This window comes from Oncorhynchus tshawytscha, linkage group LG06 (assembly GCF_018296145.1).
Source record: "Oncorhynchus tshawytscha isolate Ot180627B linkage group LG06, Otsh_v2.0, whole genome shotgun sequence".
NCBI classification, from domain to species: domain Eukaryota; kingdom Metazoa; phylum Chordata; class Actinopteri; order Salmoniformes; family Salmonidae; genus Oncorhynchus; species Oncorhynchus tshawytscha.
In genome coordinates, this window is record NC_056434.1 from 60101856 (window position 1) to 60118903 (window position 17048).

Below are 17048 nucleotides of genomic sequence, written 5' to 3' on the forward strand. Positions count from 1 at the left end.
CTGACATGCACTGTCAAGTGTGGGACCCTGTATAGACGGGTGTGTGCCTTTCCAAATCATGTCCATTCAATTTACCACAGGTTGACTCCAATCAGGTTGAAGAAACATCTCAATGATGATCAATGGAAACAGGATGCACCTGAGCTCAATTTCGGGTCTCATATCAAAGGGTCTGAATACTAATGTAAAGGTATTTCTGTTTTAAAGGTTTTATACATTTGCAAACATTTCTAAAAAACATTTTTTTGCTTTGTCATCATGGGGTATTGTGTGTAGATTGCTGAGGAAAATGTTTTTATTTAATCCATTTTAGAGTAAGGCTGTAACGTAACAAAATGTGTAAAAAGTCAAGGGGTCTGAATACTTTCTGAAAGGCACTGTATGTTCTTATTGTTTGTATAATGTATTTTACAAGTGTTAAGATGTGTATTCTGTCAATTATTTTACACAATGATTATTCCCTATTGGAATTGGGCCTTTAGGTATCCTCTCGGAGGCCAGATGTCACCATAAAACAGATCTTAGTGGAATCTGGGCCCCTGAGCCATAAAATTGTCCATGGGTGTCCTTAAGAGGTTGATGTTTCAAATGTATAGCCTATTCAACCCCAAGGTCTCAGCCTTGATGTAATGACATGGAAGGGTGAAACAGTGAACAGATATGGCAAGAGTATGTAGGTCAGCCCGCCTTTGGATTTGAGAAATATGCTGTGAACCTCTAAGAGGAACATGTCTGTCTTCCCATATGCATATGTCTGTCTGTCTATCTCTTAAATATAGAAGTTGTCCACCTTAAATTTTGCATCTAGCATTTCTCCACACCTTGACCAGGTTTTTGATTCTTAGCATTTCCCTCAGTCAAGTATTGAATATCAAGCGCAGATTCAACTACAAAGTCTAGGGAGCTTTTTGAAAGCCAATGATGGTAGATCGGTAACAATAACAAATCAGACATTGAATATCTCTTTTAGCAAGGTGAAGTTAATAATTATGCTGTGGATGATGTATTAAACCACCTAGACACATCAAAGACACAGTTGTTCTTCTGAACTGAGCTGCAGGACAAGAAGGAAACTGCTCAGGGGTGTCACCATGAGGCCATTGCGGATTTTAAAACATAATCTGAGTTCAATGGCTGTGATGGGAGAAAACTGAGGATGGATCAACAACATTGTAGTGACTCCACAATAATGACCTAAATCACAAAGTGAAAAGAAGAATATAAATTTACAAAATATGCATAAAGTAACACTACAAAAAAAACACGACAAAGGAATACACTTTTTGGCCTAAATGCAAAGCCTTATGTTTGGAGCAAGTCCAACACAACAACACATCCATCACTGAGTAACTGCTTCCTTATTTTCAAGCATGGTTGTGGCTGCATCATGGTATGGGTATGCTTGACATATACAAAAACAGTGGAGTTTTTCCAGGATGAAAATAAACTAGATGGAGCTAAGCACAGGCAAAATCTTAGAGGGTAACCAGTTTCAGTCTTCTTTACACCAGGCACTGGGAGAGGAATTCAGTTTTCAGCAGGACAATAACCTACAAGACAAGGCCAAATCTACACTGGAGTTGCTTACCAAGAAGACAATGAATGTTCCTGAGTGGCCAAGTTACAGTTTGACTTCAATCTGCTTGAAAATCTATAGCAAGACTTGAAATGTGAAGATTTTTGAAAATAATAAAAATGGGCAAATATTGCACAATCCAGGTGTGCAAAGCTCTTAGAGACTTACCCAAGACACAGCTGTAGGGTGAGTACTTATCAAATCAAGATATATTAGTGTTGTATTTTACATTAATCTCAATGGAAATCTTTGACAAAGTATTTTGTGTAGATCGTTGACAAAAAAAATGACAATTAACTCAATTTTAATCCCACTTTGTAACACAATAAAATGTAAAGAAATCCAAGGTGGTGAATACTTATGATAGACTCTAGATAAATGAAATACTTTTTCAACACGTTTGATTTTCTTAGGACTACAATAAAGTTTAATACCGGAGAGAATGTGTTTGTATGTTGATACAAAATATTTTGTTGGTGTACTCTTTCTTGTGGAACAGGACCTGAAAAGGCATGATTGTCATGATTTCAACCTTTCTGAATAAAAGTCTTGATGCTAAACAGCAAACATGATTGTTGAAAAGAGTACTTTTCAGTAACATGCGACAAAACCAAAATGCCTATTTGGGTACTGTGGCTCCAGACCTGTTTGACCTCAGCGAGGGATTGACGCTGCTAAAAAAGTAACACTGTGTTTAAAGTTTTGGGCTATTTCTTATCTCACTTATTGATTAGAACAATTAGACTATGAGCTCTCCTATTTCAAAATGTCCCAATTCAAAACAGTTTCTGCAAGCTGATTATAGTGTTTTACATTTCAATGAGCTTACTCTTGCGGCTTCATGGGGACAGTTGGAGACGGGAAAACTCTGTTTGCCGTCACCCAAAGTGGAAGGTTTGACAGGATCTACAAGGAGAGGATGAAATGTTTCCCTCTGGAGTTTCTTAGGGATGTATGAACTGTGAATTGTAACAGGCATACTGTTGATAAGTGTTTCAAACATTTTGACAGGCCTACTGTTGATCGCCAGCCTGTCTCATAAGACTTGCTATGTACAGAATGTCCTGATATAGCTTGTCCATGAGTGAAGAAAGTGCTTGAACCCAAAAGTAATTTGGGTCAACCATTTAGTTAAGCAACAGAAATAACTTTGTGTGAACTTATAATTAGTGTCCTATCCAAAGCTCCTAGAGTGAAACAAATTGATTAGCTACAGCACTGAGCGAATATTTTATTTCTGTACTAATTAGAGACGTGCTGTGTATATGTAATGTAGGCTATTATATGAGACATACTAATAAAGTGTCCTAAACCCATTATGTATCTTAGCAAACACCATAGACATAATAATAATAACATATTCTGTTTCCATTACTCATTATATTTGTTATTGTCATTAGTCATCCTTTGAAAAAAATGATTTGACGTCACTAAACCAATCACGTGTCAGATTGGACTGATTATAGAATAAGAAAACCCCAAACATTACCAACAACAGTGGACCCCTTGTTTAGGAATGTGCTTTTGTAACCCTTCTATTTCCAAATGTATTAATAAGCCGATGCTGAAACATAATCGTGTAATAAAGAGCCTTTCTCCGCCAAAACCCCTTCTTTCTTGTAACATTGTGCACTACACCAGATAGGAAAGTGGTGCCTGCTTGGTGGTACAGTTTGTGTCAATGCCAGACTCAGTGTTTGCTATTATTTCTGTTAGTGTTTGCTAGTATTTATATTATAGAGATAGATTGATACTATCTTAGTGTATCATGATTGCAAAAGTGAGAATAGTTTACCATATCACAGCTTTCAGCTGGTATGCCTTTATCATTAAGTCCCTGGCTGCTAAGGATGGAGAGAAGTTACCACCTGGGATCTTTGAGTATGGTGGACCCTGGAAGTACCTTACTTTCCTCAACCTGGTGAGATTATTTTGAATTTTATTTACAATTGGGGGTTGGATTGTAATGGATTAAAAGGTACTACAAACTCAAATTACAAAAGTAATGGCAAAATGTTATTGTGAATTGAATTGATTTGGGATAGTTGGACGAAATTGGTTATACTGCATGGGTTGTGGTTTGATCAGAACAATAAAACTTAACACAGAGTTGAATGTATCCGGTATAGAGGTTCAAACATGTCAACCTAGTCAGGAAAATCTCCAAGGTCACATGAGGCTACCTGATTTTTGTTGTATGATTTTTTTCTGTTTATATTAATGATAAATGATAACAAAATGGGAATAACAATAATATGCTATGTATGCAATATTTAAGTTATTGCAGATGGTGTTCTTTGGGATGGCCGTGGTGAATGATCTTCAGACTGGGAAAAACACAGTCAAGGGTCTTAACAAGTGGAAAGACCTCATCTTCTCTGTCCTTGCCTTCCCTGTAGGCATGGTGAGAAGGAGTGATTGAAATATTGTGATTTGATATACCACCAACATAAAATCTCCCACATCAAAGGGAGATACTATATCTCAAATTAATGGATTTACTGCCATTTTTTATTTCTTTCCTTTTGTCTCTAAAATGTCTTAGTTTGTGGTGCTGCTTTTCTGGGTGATCTTTGCCTACGACAGGCAGCTTGTCTACCCAGAATCTTTAGATGCCTTCTTTCCTCTCTGGATGAATCATGCTATGGTCAGTACATACAAATTACAGACAAATGATTGTGAATGTAGAAGTGGGCTGGAAAGTAAATATAATGATGATAATGTATGAAAATATTATTTGTAGCACACCGTTGTTATGCCTGTCTTACTTGGGGAGATCCTGCTTCAACATCATGTGTACCCAAAGACTAAAAACGGCTTAGCTGCCTTAGGAGTTGTGGGCTTGGCTTACTTGGGCTGGTATGTAAAGGTTGTTTATTCATAAGATACAAATGTATGTATTGCTGACCATGTGTTTGTAGCACTAATCCATATTAATTTGAAAATTGAGTTCAAATTCTGATTCAAAATTTAAGCTGCTGACCCATAAAGAGTCAGACATTGTACTTATTGTATGTTGTTTCACTGCACCTCCATTCTCCATTTGTCTTGTTCTGTAGGGTGATATTTATCTACTTGGCGGTAGGTCTTTGGGTGTATCCTCTCCTCGGGCTCCTTAGCACCTTGGGTGTGTTGGGGTTATTCCTCTTAAACATGACAGTGGTGGCAATGATGTATCTGCTAGGACGGACCCTAAACAACTGTGTCTGGGGTGAGTGACCTCAGCAGGCTAGAACCATGACGTCAGAAGCAGAATTACCATGCTAAAGCTATAATAACCTCTCCCTTTCTCTCTCTTTGTTATTATTTTAGGAAAAGGCAAGACGGTGACTAAAACTAAATGAAACTCTGCTCATTTTCCTTTTTGAATCCATTGCGGCCTGATACATTGTTGTCAAACAGATTTCGCCAACATGCCTCAAGAAATACTGTATGTGTATGAATAGAAATTGCACACAGGGTCTTATGTCACAAGTACTGTCCTCTGACAACATAGTTTCTAACAGACATGCTGTTGTTTTTCTTTTTTCAATAAATGTTATCAGCATCACAATTACAAAATATAACTCACAGTTGAAAAAATTGAAATCCCAGGTAGGCCTACATCAGGTTGATTGGTTATGTCCTTTTCTACCAGGAAGTTATCACAACATTCTCAAAACAATCGTTCTCTACTTACCAAAATTCTCTAACTACAACTTGACCAAATGAGAATATGAGAGTAAACAAGGGGTGATAAAATATCTCACCAATTGTTATAACTTTTTCTCTTGAGATTGGAATATCGTTGTGTTTTCATAACGTGTGGAAATCATGAAACAGTATGTGAACTATTAAAGTCTCAAAACCATGGTTGTGTGTACTTTTACCACAACAGGAAATTGGATGTTTGCTTTTATGACCAAACATGTAATTAAAAACATGATGTAAATACGATGTAAGTCATGTTCCTTTTGGAGGTATAATTTCATTATTCAATCATTAACAAATAAAATAAAAGGGCAGCAAATCACTGCAATGACAAATGTGGGCCAATGAGTGCATCCTCCTTCATTCTCACGTTGTCCGTTAATGTTCTTTGATTTTGGTGGATAGCTTGATCTTGCGTAGAAATCAATATTTTCCAGGGTACCAAATGTAAATGTCTTTGTAACTGATTTGTACATTTCCTGGTACTCCCTAAGTGTGCTGATCCTTCAGGAAGTGCTGCCACGCAGGTCCCTGTAGTCCTTGGTGTTGAAGATAGTTTGGGGCTGCCTCTACCAATCCAACTGACAGGACTTTGGCCAATAAGTGACAGTCTTGCTCATTTATAACTGCAGAATAAATAAAAGTAATTTGATGATCCAGTATTAAGGAATACAGTATGAACCAGGTTTGGAATCTAAAGTTTATTATCAGAATATACTGTACATAGCCTGCATCACCTCTTCACCTTTCCTGTTGTTTCCTTCTCATGCTGTGGGCCATACGTGGCTCTGTATATTATTTATCCAAATATGAATCTCCGTTGTCAAGAGTGGGAGCCATTTCCAAACATTTGAGCAAGCTAAAACAATACATTCAAGTGTTATATAATCTGATCATTAAAAAAAGCACACCAGGGCCCTTTTAGTCAGTGTTAACCCCAAGAATAAAGTTAAATGGCAATGCGCAATACATCGTTTACATATGTTTCAATTGAGCCTCCAATGACTAAAGGATAAAATGTCAAGATAAAAATATTAAGGCCAACATAACATTTGGAGAACACTGTAAAAATGAATATGATAAGGTCGATAATGAAATTCTTAGGAAACATTTGATGTGTATACCCTGAGGGAAGCATTCTATTTTTGAAAAGTTCCAAAACACAAGTAGGGAAAATCAGACTTAGAGGATTCATAGTTTTTGCTGGGCATTAAAGGGGAAGTTCATCCATTTTTCCGTGGCATTATTTTCACTCTTTCTGTGCTTGTAGTTGACACATTTTGCTGCGATATCACTTGCCATTGACTGCAATGCATTATGAAAATGTGTCTAAATCAAATCAAATGGAATTTTATTTGTCACATGCGTCGTAGACAACAGGTGTAGACTAAAGGCCAGTCTAAACTTGGACTAACGACATGTCTGCAGACAATTAGAATGCGACAAGTGTCGCTGGTCAAACTAAGGTCGATGTCCACACCCCCGCGGAAATCTAATTAGCATAATAAAACAATCCCCATAAATATCTGTCAGTTTAAGCTAGATATATCAGTTTTTTTTTCAATCCACCGCATCTGCCTATGTAAGTCTTTCATCTACGGTGAAAGGTGACAGAGCTGGAGCGGTGTTTGTCAGACCATGAGAACGGTTTGGCCTACAAACGGACCCCTCTATAGAAAGATGAGACTCTCATGAACATGATGGTGTTCTCTGTTTTGCTCTACGATCCCCACAAGCTTCTGAAGTCGGTACAGCTGATCCATCAACTTCTGTCAGTAGCGTCCGAACATCGATACACTAATATGACCCCTCTGTGTAAAGGTGAGACTTGTTTTGCCCTAGGACACACACAGACCTCACAAGACTCGTCTAAAGGTCCCCTGGTACCAGTCAAAAACATTTATGGAAATACAGTGCATTCGGAAAGTATTCAGACCCCTTCCCTTTTTCCACATTTTGTTACGTTACAGTCTTATTCTAAAATAGATTACAATTATTGTTTTTTTGAATGTATTGAACATTTAAAAAACAGATACCTTATTTACACAAGTATTCAGACTCTTTGCTATGAGAATTCATTGATCCTCCTTGAGATGTTTCTACAACTCGATTGGAGTCCACCTGTGGTAAATTCAATTAATTGGACATGATTTTGAAAGGCACACAACTGTCTATAGAAGGTCCCACAGTTCATGTCAGAGAAAAAAACAAGCCATGAGGTCGAAGGAATTGTCCGTAGAGCTCCGAGACAGGATTGTGTCATGGCACAGTGACCTCCATCATTCTTAAATGGAAGAAGTTTGGAACCACCAAGACTCTTCCTTTATTATTTTTTTCAAACTGAGAAATCGGGGGGGACTTGATCATGGAGGTGGCCAAGAATCCGATGGTCACTCTGACAGACGTCCAGAGTTCTTCTGTGGAGATGGAAGAACCTCCCAGAAGGACAACCATCTCTGCAGCACTCCACCAATCAGGCCTTTATGGTAGAGTGGCCAGACGGAAGCCCCTTTTCAGTAAAATACACATGACAGCCTGCTTGGAGTTTGCCAAAAGGCACCTAAAGGACTCTCAGACGATGAGAAACCAGATTCTCTGGTCTGATGAAACCAAGATTGAACTCTTTGGCCTGAATGCTAAGCGTCACATCTGGAAGAAACCTGGCACCATCCCTACGGTGAAGCAGAGTGGTGGCAGCATCATGCTGTGGGAAAGCTTTTCAGTGGCAGGGACTGGGAGACTAATCAGGATTGAGGGAAAGATGAACGGAGCAAAGCACTGTACAGAGAGATCCTTGATGAAAACCTGCTCCAGAGTGCTCAGGACCTCAGGCTGGGGAGAAGGTTCACCTTCCCACAGGACAACGACCCTAAGCACACAGCCTAGACAACGGAGAAGTGGCTTCGGGACAAGTCTCTGAACCCGATTGAACATCTCTGGAGACACCTGAAAATAGCTGTGCAGCGATGCTCCCCATCCAACCTGACAGATCTTGAGAGGATCTGCAGAGAAGTATGGGAGAAACTCCCCAACTACAGTTGTGCCAAGCTTGTAGCGTCATACCCAAGAAGGCTTGAGGCTGTAATCGCTGCAAAACGTGCTTCAACACAGTAATGAGTAAAGGTTCCGAATAATTATGTAAATGTGGTATTTGCAAAAAAGAAAAAAAATGTGATTTCTTTGTCATTATGGTGTATTATGTGTAGAAATGAGTTTCGGACTACTTAATCATTTTTAGAATAAGGCTGTACATTTAGAAAAAGTCCAGGCTCTGGCTATCGACTCCGATTTCAGAGCACTCTCGTCTGGCAAAAAAACATTTACAGTCACCAACGCTCTGGATAACATGAAAACAGCCTAACCAGCTCTGCCAGGGCGAGTAATATGGTCAGTGAGGTGTTCTCTCATTTGTATCTGGAAGTATCTAGCCAGCTAGCCAACGTTAGCCAGTTAGCTTGGGTGCTTGACTGCCATCGTGTGGTCAGAACGCTCGGATCAACCCTACTCCTCGGCCAGAGCGTCCAGTGTGCGCTCTGAACGCTCCCGGAGCGAAACGCTCTGAATTTATGAACGCCCACAAAGTCTCTGCGACTGTCGCGACGTACGTTGTCGTGCTTACTGCCTCAGCTACCAGACCAAATCCTCCTGTGACAAGAAGATGCAGGAGTTCTAAAATGCTCGGATAGAATTGCCTACTTTTATTTTGTCACACTGTGGCAGTAAGCTATTTTCTGTAAGCTAAAGTATCTAAAGTTAAGACGTCAGCTATACTATGGTCATTATTTGAACTGGCTAGCCAGCTAGCAACGAACCAAAACATTGTTTAGAAAATTGCTTTTAGTTGCCTGGCTTGCTAGGTTTGCCATTTACTTAATTTATTTTTAAACGGGTGGCTTTATTGGTGTTAAAATGGAGAAAGTATGCTATTTGGAGCACCAGGCTGCTGATATTATGCAGAGGCTGTCGTTTTGTGTTTCTACTTTTTCATAACGACAATGACAAGTTTGATGTCTCCAATTGTCTACAGACATGTCGTTAGGCATTTTTTTCAAGATTTTCCACGGTCCCATAAATCCATATTTGTATCTTTTCGTTGTTGTAAACAACATCATTAAAACAATGATTTCTGGCACAGTGAAACAATAAATTGAGTGCAGATACATCATTCAGAATGGGATTCTGATGGAATATGAGTTGGTGTGGATCTTTTTTAGAGTGATTTCTAATATGCTTTAGACATATTTGCATATTGCATTATAGGCAATGGCAAGTGATGACTCAGCAAAAGTGACAACTAATTATCTCTGTAACGAAACAAAATATCCAAAAATGGTTTGGGGGATCAACTACAAGCACAGAAGAGTAAAAATAAATAATTATATTTTTGTTCAGTATATAAATGAATGATATGCACCCATTGATTCTTGAAAAATCGAATTTATAAATGCCTCATGAACTTAGTTCAACTGTTATACCCCATCAGAACCCAAAATATAAGTTTGTTTTACTCCAATGTTTGTGAAGAAAGTGAAAGTAAACAAACACTATACAACCTCAAAACATTGTTAAAACTATGACTTTGATATGGATTTTCAGTCCTTGCATCCATAGCTCTGTCTATGGGCTCTATTTTAACACACCTAATGCAATGGTAAATATATGCGCAGGCGGTAGCGCTATAGGTTCAGGGGTGTGTCAGAAATACTTTTGCTATTTTCACCAAAACAATTATCTGCATACTTGCTGGCGTTGGCGCGAAAATGCTGGGTTTTGATGAATAAACGAGTTGTGGGTGTGTCGAGGCTTGGCCCCTCACTAGCCAATAAAAACGTGCTCCATGATGAAATATGTGGTTGCTTCAAGTTGCGTTTTTACCGTCTTTTATGTATTGCAATGGAATCAACTCCAATTCCAATGTTAGTCCATTATAGTTTGTTAAATGGCTTACAGAAACGAAATAACAAAATGTAGACCTATCTTTGCTAAATATGTTAACCCATTTGCAGTCCACATTGTTCTCAGTTCTCAGCATGGCTTCAATAGCATTCACACTGACATAGGAGCTAGGCCTAGTGTAAATTGCATTATGGCTGAGCATGGACATGCCTAACATTGTCAATAAGCAAGATTCAATTCATTATTGATAAGGCCTAGGTTTAGCTAGCCATATAAAAATCTGTGGTGGTGGTTTGAGTCTTTTTTAAAGTGTAATACAGATGATTGGTAAAGATGACAAGAACATTGACAATCATACCAACATTTTACTCCGCTTTTTACCCCGACATAGTGTGAAATACATATATAAACAATAGCTTAAATGTAGGCTAATATTGATGAGTGGCAATGAGAAGATTCTGGATCTACAGTGCTTCAGAAAGTATTCATACCCCTTGATTGACTTATTCCACATGCACCGTCACAATCTTCTCTCTCTCTCCTCTTCTATCTTATCATCTCTTCTTTCTGCTAAATTATTCTCCCTTCTGTCTCCTGATTCTGCCTCTTTGACCTTACTCTCCTCCCTTTCCGCATTCCTGTGACTCACACTGTCCCCTTTCCTTCCGGCCTGGCTCAGTCCTCCCCTCCTGCTCTGTATCTGAGTCACTCATTGCGAGCTTACAAAACAGGGCTGCAGGCAACTGCGAAAATGTAGGAAAACTACACTTCTGGAGGACCTACCATCTTTTCACTCCCTCCTCTCTACCTTCCCTTCCTCTGTATCTGCTGCTATAACCACTTTCTACCAGAGGTGGGACCAAGTCATTGTTTTACAAGTCACAAGTAAGTCTCAAGTCTTAGCACTCAAGTCCCAAGTCAAGACAGGCAAGTCCGAGTCAAGTCTCAAGTCAAGACCAACAAGTCTCAAGTCAAATTTAAAGTCCTAAACTTTGAGTTTCGAGTCCTAAACAAGTCATAATGTGCTCTTCACCAAATGTAATACCATTTAATATTTTTAACAAGAGTAATAGATAGCATATTACATTTACGCAAATCATGAATGCTTTTCAAAATACAGTGGGGCAAAAAAGTATTTAGTCAGCCACCAATTGTGCAAGTTCTCCCACTTAAAAAGATGAGAGAGGCCTGTAATTTTCATCATAGTTCAACTTCATCATACTTCAACTATGACAGACAAAATGAGAAGAAAAAAAATCCAGAAAATCACGTAGGATTTTTAATGAATTTATTTGCAAATTATGGTGGAAAATAAGTATTTGGTCACCTACAAACAAGCAAGATTTCTGGCTCTCACAGACCTGTAACTTCTTTAAGAGGCTCCTCTGTCCTCCACTGTTAGCTGTATTAATGGCACCCGTTTGTGTTACGCCCCTGAAAACAGGGGAGAAATAATCACGAGAGTGATACGGTGTTGTATTCTCAATTCAACGTTTAGTGTAGTCATTTCACAAAAGTAACACATTACAAAACAACAGAAAACCCATTATACAACTAACACAGCAAAATATCTTATTAACAACGTACATGTTCATTCACAATCGACATAAAATGGCAGCTACTCTCAGTACGATGCTATTCTTCACTTCAACCGAGCAGGGCTAATATTACTCTCTTCAAACTTAACTCTAACTTCCTCAAGACGTTACTAAGACACACCTTAAACACTCTTGACATGTTAGCGAGTTATAACATTTAAATTACTATTTTTATCATCAATAAAGTACCTGAAAACAGGGGAGAAATAATCACGAGAGTGCTACGGTGTTGTATTCTCAATTCAACGTTTAGTGTAATGAGAAAAGACTGCGATTTTCCCCAGGAATATGGGTGGAGACCAGAGCAATCGATCTCCGGCTCATAGATTAAGAGCATTTCGTAGATCACAGATTAACACTTTTAGGCACCACAAAATAAAGTAATCAATATAACGTTTACACATTACTCTCACAATTCGTACCCTTTGACAGATTTTAACTTTAACACAATTATATGAATGTTATCAATCTCTATCAACTAATACTGAATGCATCTTTTAACCTTAGATGTTTTAAGATCCTCACATACTATGAACTTACTAATACTTTTTAAAGTATAACAGGCTATGAATATTTCCTTAACCTGTCCCATTTGAACTTGATATCAGTATAAAAGTCACATGTCCACAACTTCAAACAGTCACACTCCAAACTCCACTATGGCCAAGATCAAAGAGCTGTCAAAGGACACCAGAAACAAAATTGTAGACCTGTACCAGGCTGGGAAGACTGAATCTGCAATAGGTAAGCATCTTGGTTTGAAGAAATCAACTGTGGGAGCAATTATTAGGAAATGGAAGACATACAAGACCACTGATAATCTCCCTCGATCTGGGGCTCCACGCAAGATCTCTCGCAAGATCTCTCGCCGCGGGGTCAAAATGATCACAAGAACGGTGAGCAAAAATCCCAGAACCACACGGGGGGACCTAGTGAATGACCTGCAGAGAGCTGGGACCAAAGTAACAAAGCCTACCATCAGTAACACACTACGCCGCCAGGGACTCAAATCCTGTAGTGCCAGACGTGTCCCCCTGCTTAAGCCAGTACATGTCCAGGCCCGTCTGAAGTTTGCTAGAGAGCATTTGGATGATCCAGAAGAAGATTGGGAGAATGTCATATGGTCAGATGAAACCAAAATATAACTTTTTGGTAAAAACTCAACTCGTCGTGTTTGGAGGACAAAGAATGCTGAGTTGCATCCAAAGAACACCATACCTACTGTGAAGCATGGTTGTGGAAACATCATGCTTTGGGGCTGTTTTTCTGCAAAGGGACCAGGACGACTGATCCATGTAAAGGAAAGAATGAATGGGGCCATGTATCGTGAGATTTTGAGTGAAAACCTCCTTCCATCAGCAAGGGCATTGAAGATGAAACATGGCTGGGTCTTTCAGCATGACAATAATCCCAAACACACCGCCTGGGCAACGAAGGAGTGGCTTCGTAAGAAGCATTTCAAGGTCCTGGAGTGGTCTAGCCAGTCTCCAGATCTCAACCACATAGAAAATCTTTGGAGGGAGTTGAAAGTCTGTGTTGCCCAGCAACAGCCCCAAAACATCACTGCTCTAGAGGAGATCTGCATGGAGGAATGGGTCATAATACCAGCAACAGTGTGTGAAAACCTTAGACTTACAGAAAACATTTGACCTCTGTCATTGCCAACAAAGGGTATATAACAAAGTATTGAGATAAACTTTCGTTATTGACCAAATAATTATTTCCCACCATAATTTGCAAATAAATTCATTAAAAATCCTACAATGTGATTTTCTGGATTTTTCCCCCTCATTTTGTCTGTCATAGTTGAAGTGTACCTATGATGAAAATTACAGGCCTATCTCATTTTTTTAAGTGGGAGAACTTGCACAATTGGTGGCTGACTAAATATGTTTTTGCCCCACTGTATATTTATTACTTTCCAAATAAACTTTATAGTTCCATGAGAATACATGGGTAGCCATAAGAAAGACCCCCCCCCCATTAGCGATCGACTATCGAGGATCGCTATGGGGCGCAATCTGGCGATGTAGGCTTGTACACAATTGCCCAACCTTAACACACACACACACTGTGTGTGTGGTTGCATTAGGCTAACATATGTCAATGCCTTTAGGAACAGCAGTAACATCAGGCAGGGTTTGGGCTACGAACTGCCTAGCCAGTTGTAGCTCAATCTTGGGTGCAATGATCACGTTCCCGCACTGACGGACTGTGTGGAGGCCCATTGATTTAATGTTACGTTAGCCAACATGCTACACTAGCAAAGTTATGAATGATATAGCTGACGGCTATATTAGCCATGACGTACTGTTCTTTGTGCAGCTTCAAATGTCGAACAAAGTTGGAAGTTGTTGCGCCTCCTTCTGTCACTTTCTTCCCGCATGTTTTGCAAGTTGCAATCCATTTTTTGTTGATACAGCGTAGTCTTTATATCTGAAAATAATAATTTGGGGTATCATCTTTCCAAGGGCTCCATCTGAATTCACTCTTCCGACGTTCCTCTGCACTGCCACGTGCAACTTTTTCTCAGCTGGCACAATTTGATTGGTTGCTGTCCGATTCAAACTGTAATCCATTAAATGAAGAATTGATGCGCTGCACACTTTTTTTAAAAGCATCATTTTTTATATTTGGGCTTGGGGAGGGTATCAAGTCAGTTCGAGTCAAAAGGCTCAAGTCCAAGTTAAGTCACGAGTCATTGGTGTTAAAGTCAAAGTCGAGTTGACTTTGAGCCTTTTGTGACTCGAGTTGACTTTGAGTTATTTGTGAGTCCACACCTCTTCTTTCTACCACTTAAAAATTTTGTCAGCCTATTGAGTCCACTGGTCTAACTCACACAGAACTACCCTACGCCTTGACCTCCTGCAACTAGTGAGGTCTGCCCGCCTGCCCACTCAACCCCATCACATCCTCCCTTCTCCAGACCATCTCTGGAGAACTTATCCCATTCCTCACTTCCCTCATCAACTCATCCCTGACCACTGGCTTCCTCTCCTCTGACTTCAAAGTGGCCCGAGTCGCTCCTCTCCTCCAGAAACCAACACTCAACTCATCTGACTTCAAACTATAGACCTGTATCCCTTCTTTCTTTTCTTTCCAAAACACTTCAGTGTGCTATCTATGGTCAATTATCTCGTTATCTCTCTCAGAACAATCTTCTTGACCCTAACCATCAGGCTTCAAGATGGGTCACTCATCTGAGACTGCTCTTCTCTGTGCCATGGAGGCTCTCCGCACTACCAAAGCTGACTTTCTCTCTTTTGTTCTGACCCTCCTAGATCTCTCTGCTGCCTTCGAGACCGTGAACCATCAGATCCTCCTCCCTCTCAGGGCTGGGTGTTTTAGGCTCTGCACACTCTTACATTGCATCCTACATTGCATCCTACCTGGCAGACAGCTCCTAGTTCTAGGCCCTCTTCTCTCTATACACCAAGTCACTCGGCTCCGTCATATCCTCACATGGTCTCTCCTATCATTGCTATGCGGATGGCACTCAACTACTTTTCTCCTTCCCCCCTTCTGACTCCCAAGTGGCGACACACATCTCTGCATGCCTGGCAGACATCTCAACTTAGATGTCGGCCCATCACCTCAAGCTCAACCTCGACAAGACTGAGCTGCAGTTCCTCCCGGGGGAAGGCCTTCCCGCTCAAAACCAAATCAAATCAAATGTATTTATATAGCCCTTTGTACATCAGCTGATATCTCAAAGTGCTGTACAGAAACCCAGCCTAAAACCCCAAACAGCAAGCAATGCAGGTGTAGAAACATGGTGGCTAGGAAAAACTCCCTAGAAAGGTCAAAACCTAGGAAGAAACCTAGAAAGGAACCAGGCTATGTGGGGTGGCCAGTCCTCTTCTGGCTGTGCCCGGTGGAGATTATAACAGAACATGGCCAAGATGTTCAAATGTTCATAAATGACCAGCATGGTCAAATAATAATAATCACAGGCAGAACAGTTGGAACTGGAGCAGCAGCATGGCCAGGTGGACTGGGGACAGCAAGAAGTCATCATGTCAGGTAGTCCTGAGGCATGGTCCTAGGGCTCAGGTCCTCCGAGAGAGAGAAAGAAAGAGCGAATTAGAGAGAGCATACTTAAATTCACACAGGACACCGGATAGGACAGGAGAAGTACTCCAGATATAACAAACTGACCCTAGCCCCCCGACACATAAACTACTGCATCATAAATACTGGAGGCTGAGACAGGAGGGGTCAGGAGACACTGTGACCTCTCTATCAAAAACCTCTCTATCACGGTTGACAACTCCACAGTGCCGCCCTCCCAGAGTGCAAAGAATCTTTGTGTGATCCTTAACAAGACCCTGTCGTTCTCTGCAAACATCAAAGCAGTGACTCACTCCTGCAGGTTCATGCTCTACAACATCCGTAGAGCACGGCCCTACCTCACACAGGAAGTGGCGCAGGTCCTATTCCAGACACTTGTCCTTTCCCATCTGGACTACTGCAACTCGCTGTTGGCTGGGCTCCCCGCTTGTGCCATCAAAGCTCTGCAACTTATCCAGAATGCTACAGCCCACTATGCTTACACCCCAACCCAAGCACTCCGTTCTGCCACCTCAGGTCTCTTGGCCCTCCCACCCCTACAGGAGGGCAGCTCCCACTCAGTCCAGTCCAAGTTATTTTCTGTCCTGGCACCCCAATGGTGGAACCAGCTTCCCCTTGAAGCTATAACAGCAAAGTCCCTGCCCATCTTCTGAAAACATCTGAAACCATTCCTCTTCAAACAGTATCTTATATAATCCTCCTCCTCACCTCGAGGAAAACCTTAACCAGCACTTGCACTTGACCCCCCTCTACTGATAGCTACTTTATTTAGGAAAAATGTACAGTGCAGCATTTGGTAGATGCCAGGTGCAGAGAGAGGCATGAGAAGCCCAGAGATATAGAATCAATCATGATGTCTCATTTGCAGAGGCTGTAGGACAGATCGCTGTCACTACTCAGTGGACTGATGGAGCTACTATGACTGCTCCCGTAGTAAGAGGTCCTACTGTCAGAACTGGTGCTTCTGCTAGTCCTGACATGGTTTCCAGGTCTGTTCAGAAATCATGCTGTGTCAAAGGACGCTTTGATAGTAAATAAAATGGATGTCGTAGCTGCCATTGGAAAGGTTATTAACACGACTCGGATTGTGGAAAGCAGAAATGACAGGTTGACTATTATTGTGGATACGGCAACAGAGTTATTAGAGGTAACAGATGTTACTGTCAACATTATTTTTTTAAATGCTGAATAATCCTAAAGAAGAAGAACAGACCTTA

General features: G+C 40.5%; 1 protein-coding gene across 1 annotated transcript; it reads left to right on the forward strand.

Annotated features, from left to right (window-relative positions):
- Window positions 1-1689: 1689 nt before the first annotated feature.
- LOC112252786 (androgen-dependent TFPI-regulating protein) lies at window positions 1690-5606 on the forward strand. Its single transcript, XM_024424385.2, has 6 exons — window positions 1690-3497; window positions 3855-3980; window positions 4122-4223; window positions 4320-4435; window positions 4636-4787; window positions 4889-5606. The coding sequence occupies exons 1-6, from the start codon at window positions 3345-3347 to the stop codon at window positions 4918-4920; spliced, it is 681 nt and encodes a 226-aa protein (XP_024280153.1). The 5' UTR covers window positions 1690-3344; the 3' UTR covers window positions 4921-5606.
- The last annotated feature ends 11442 nt before the right edge of the window (window positions 5607-17048 follow it).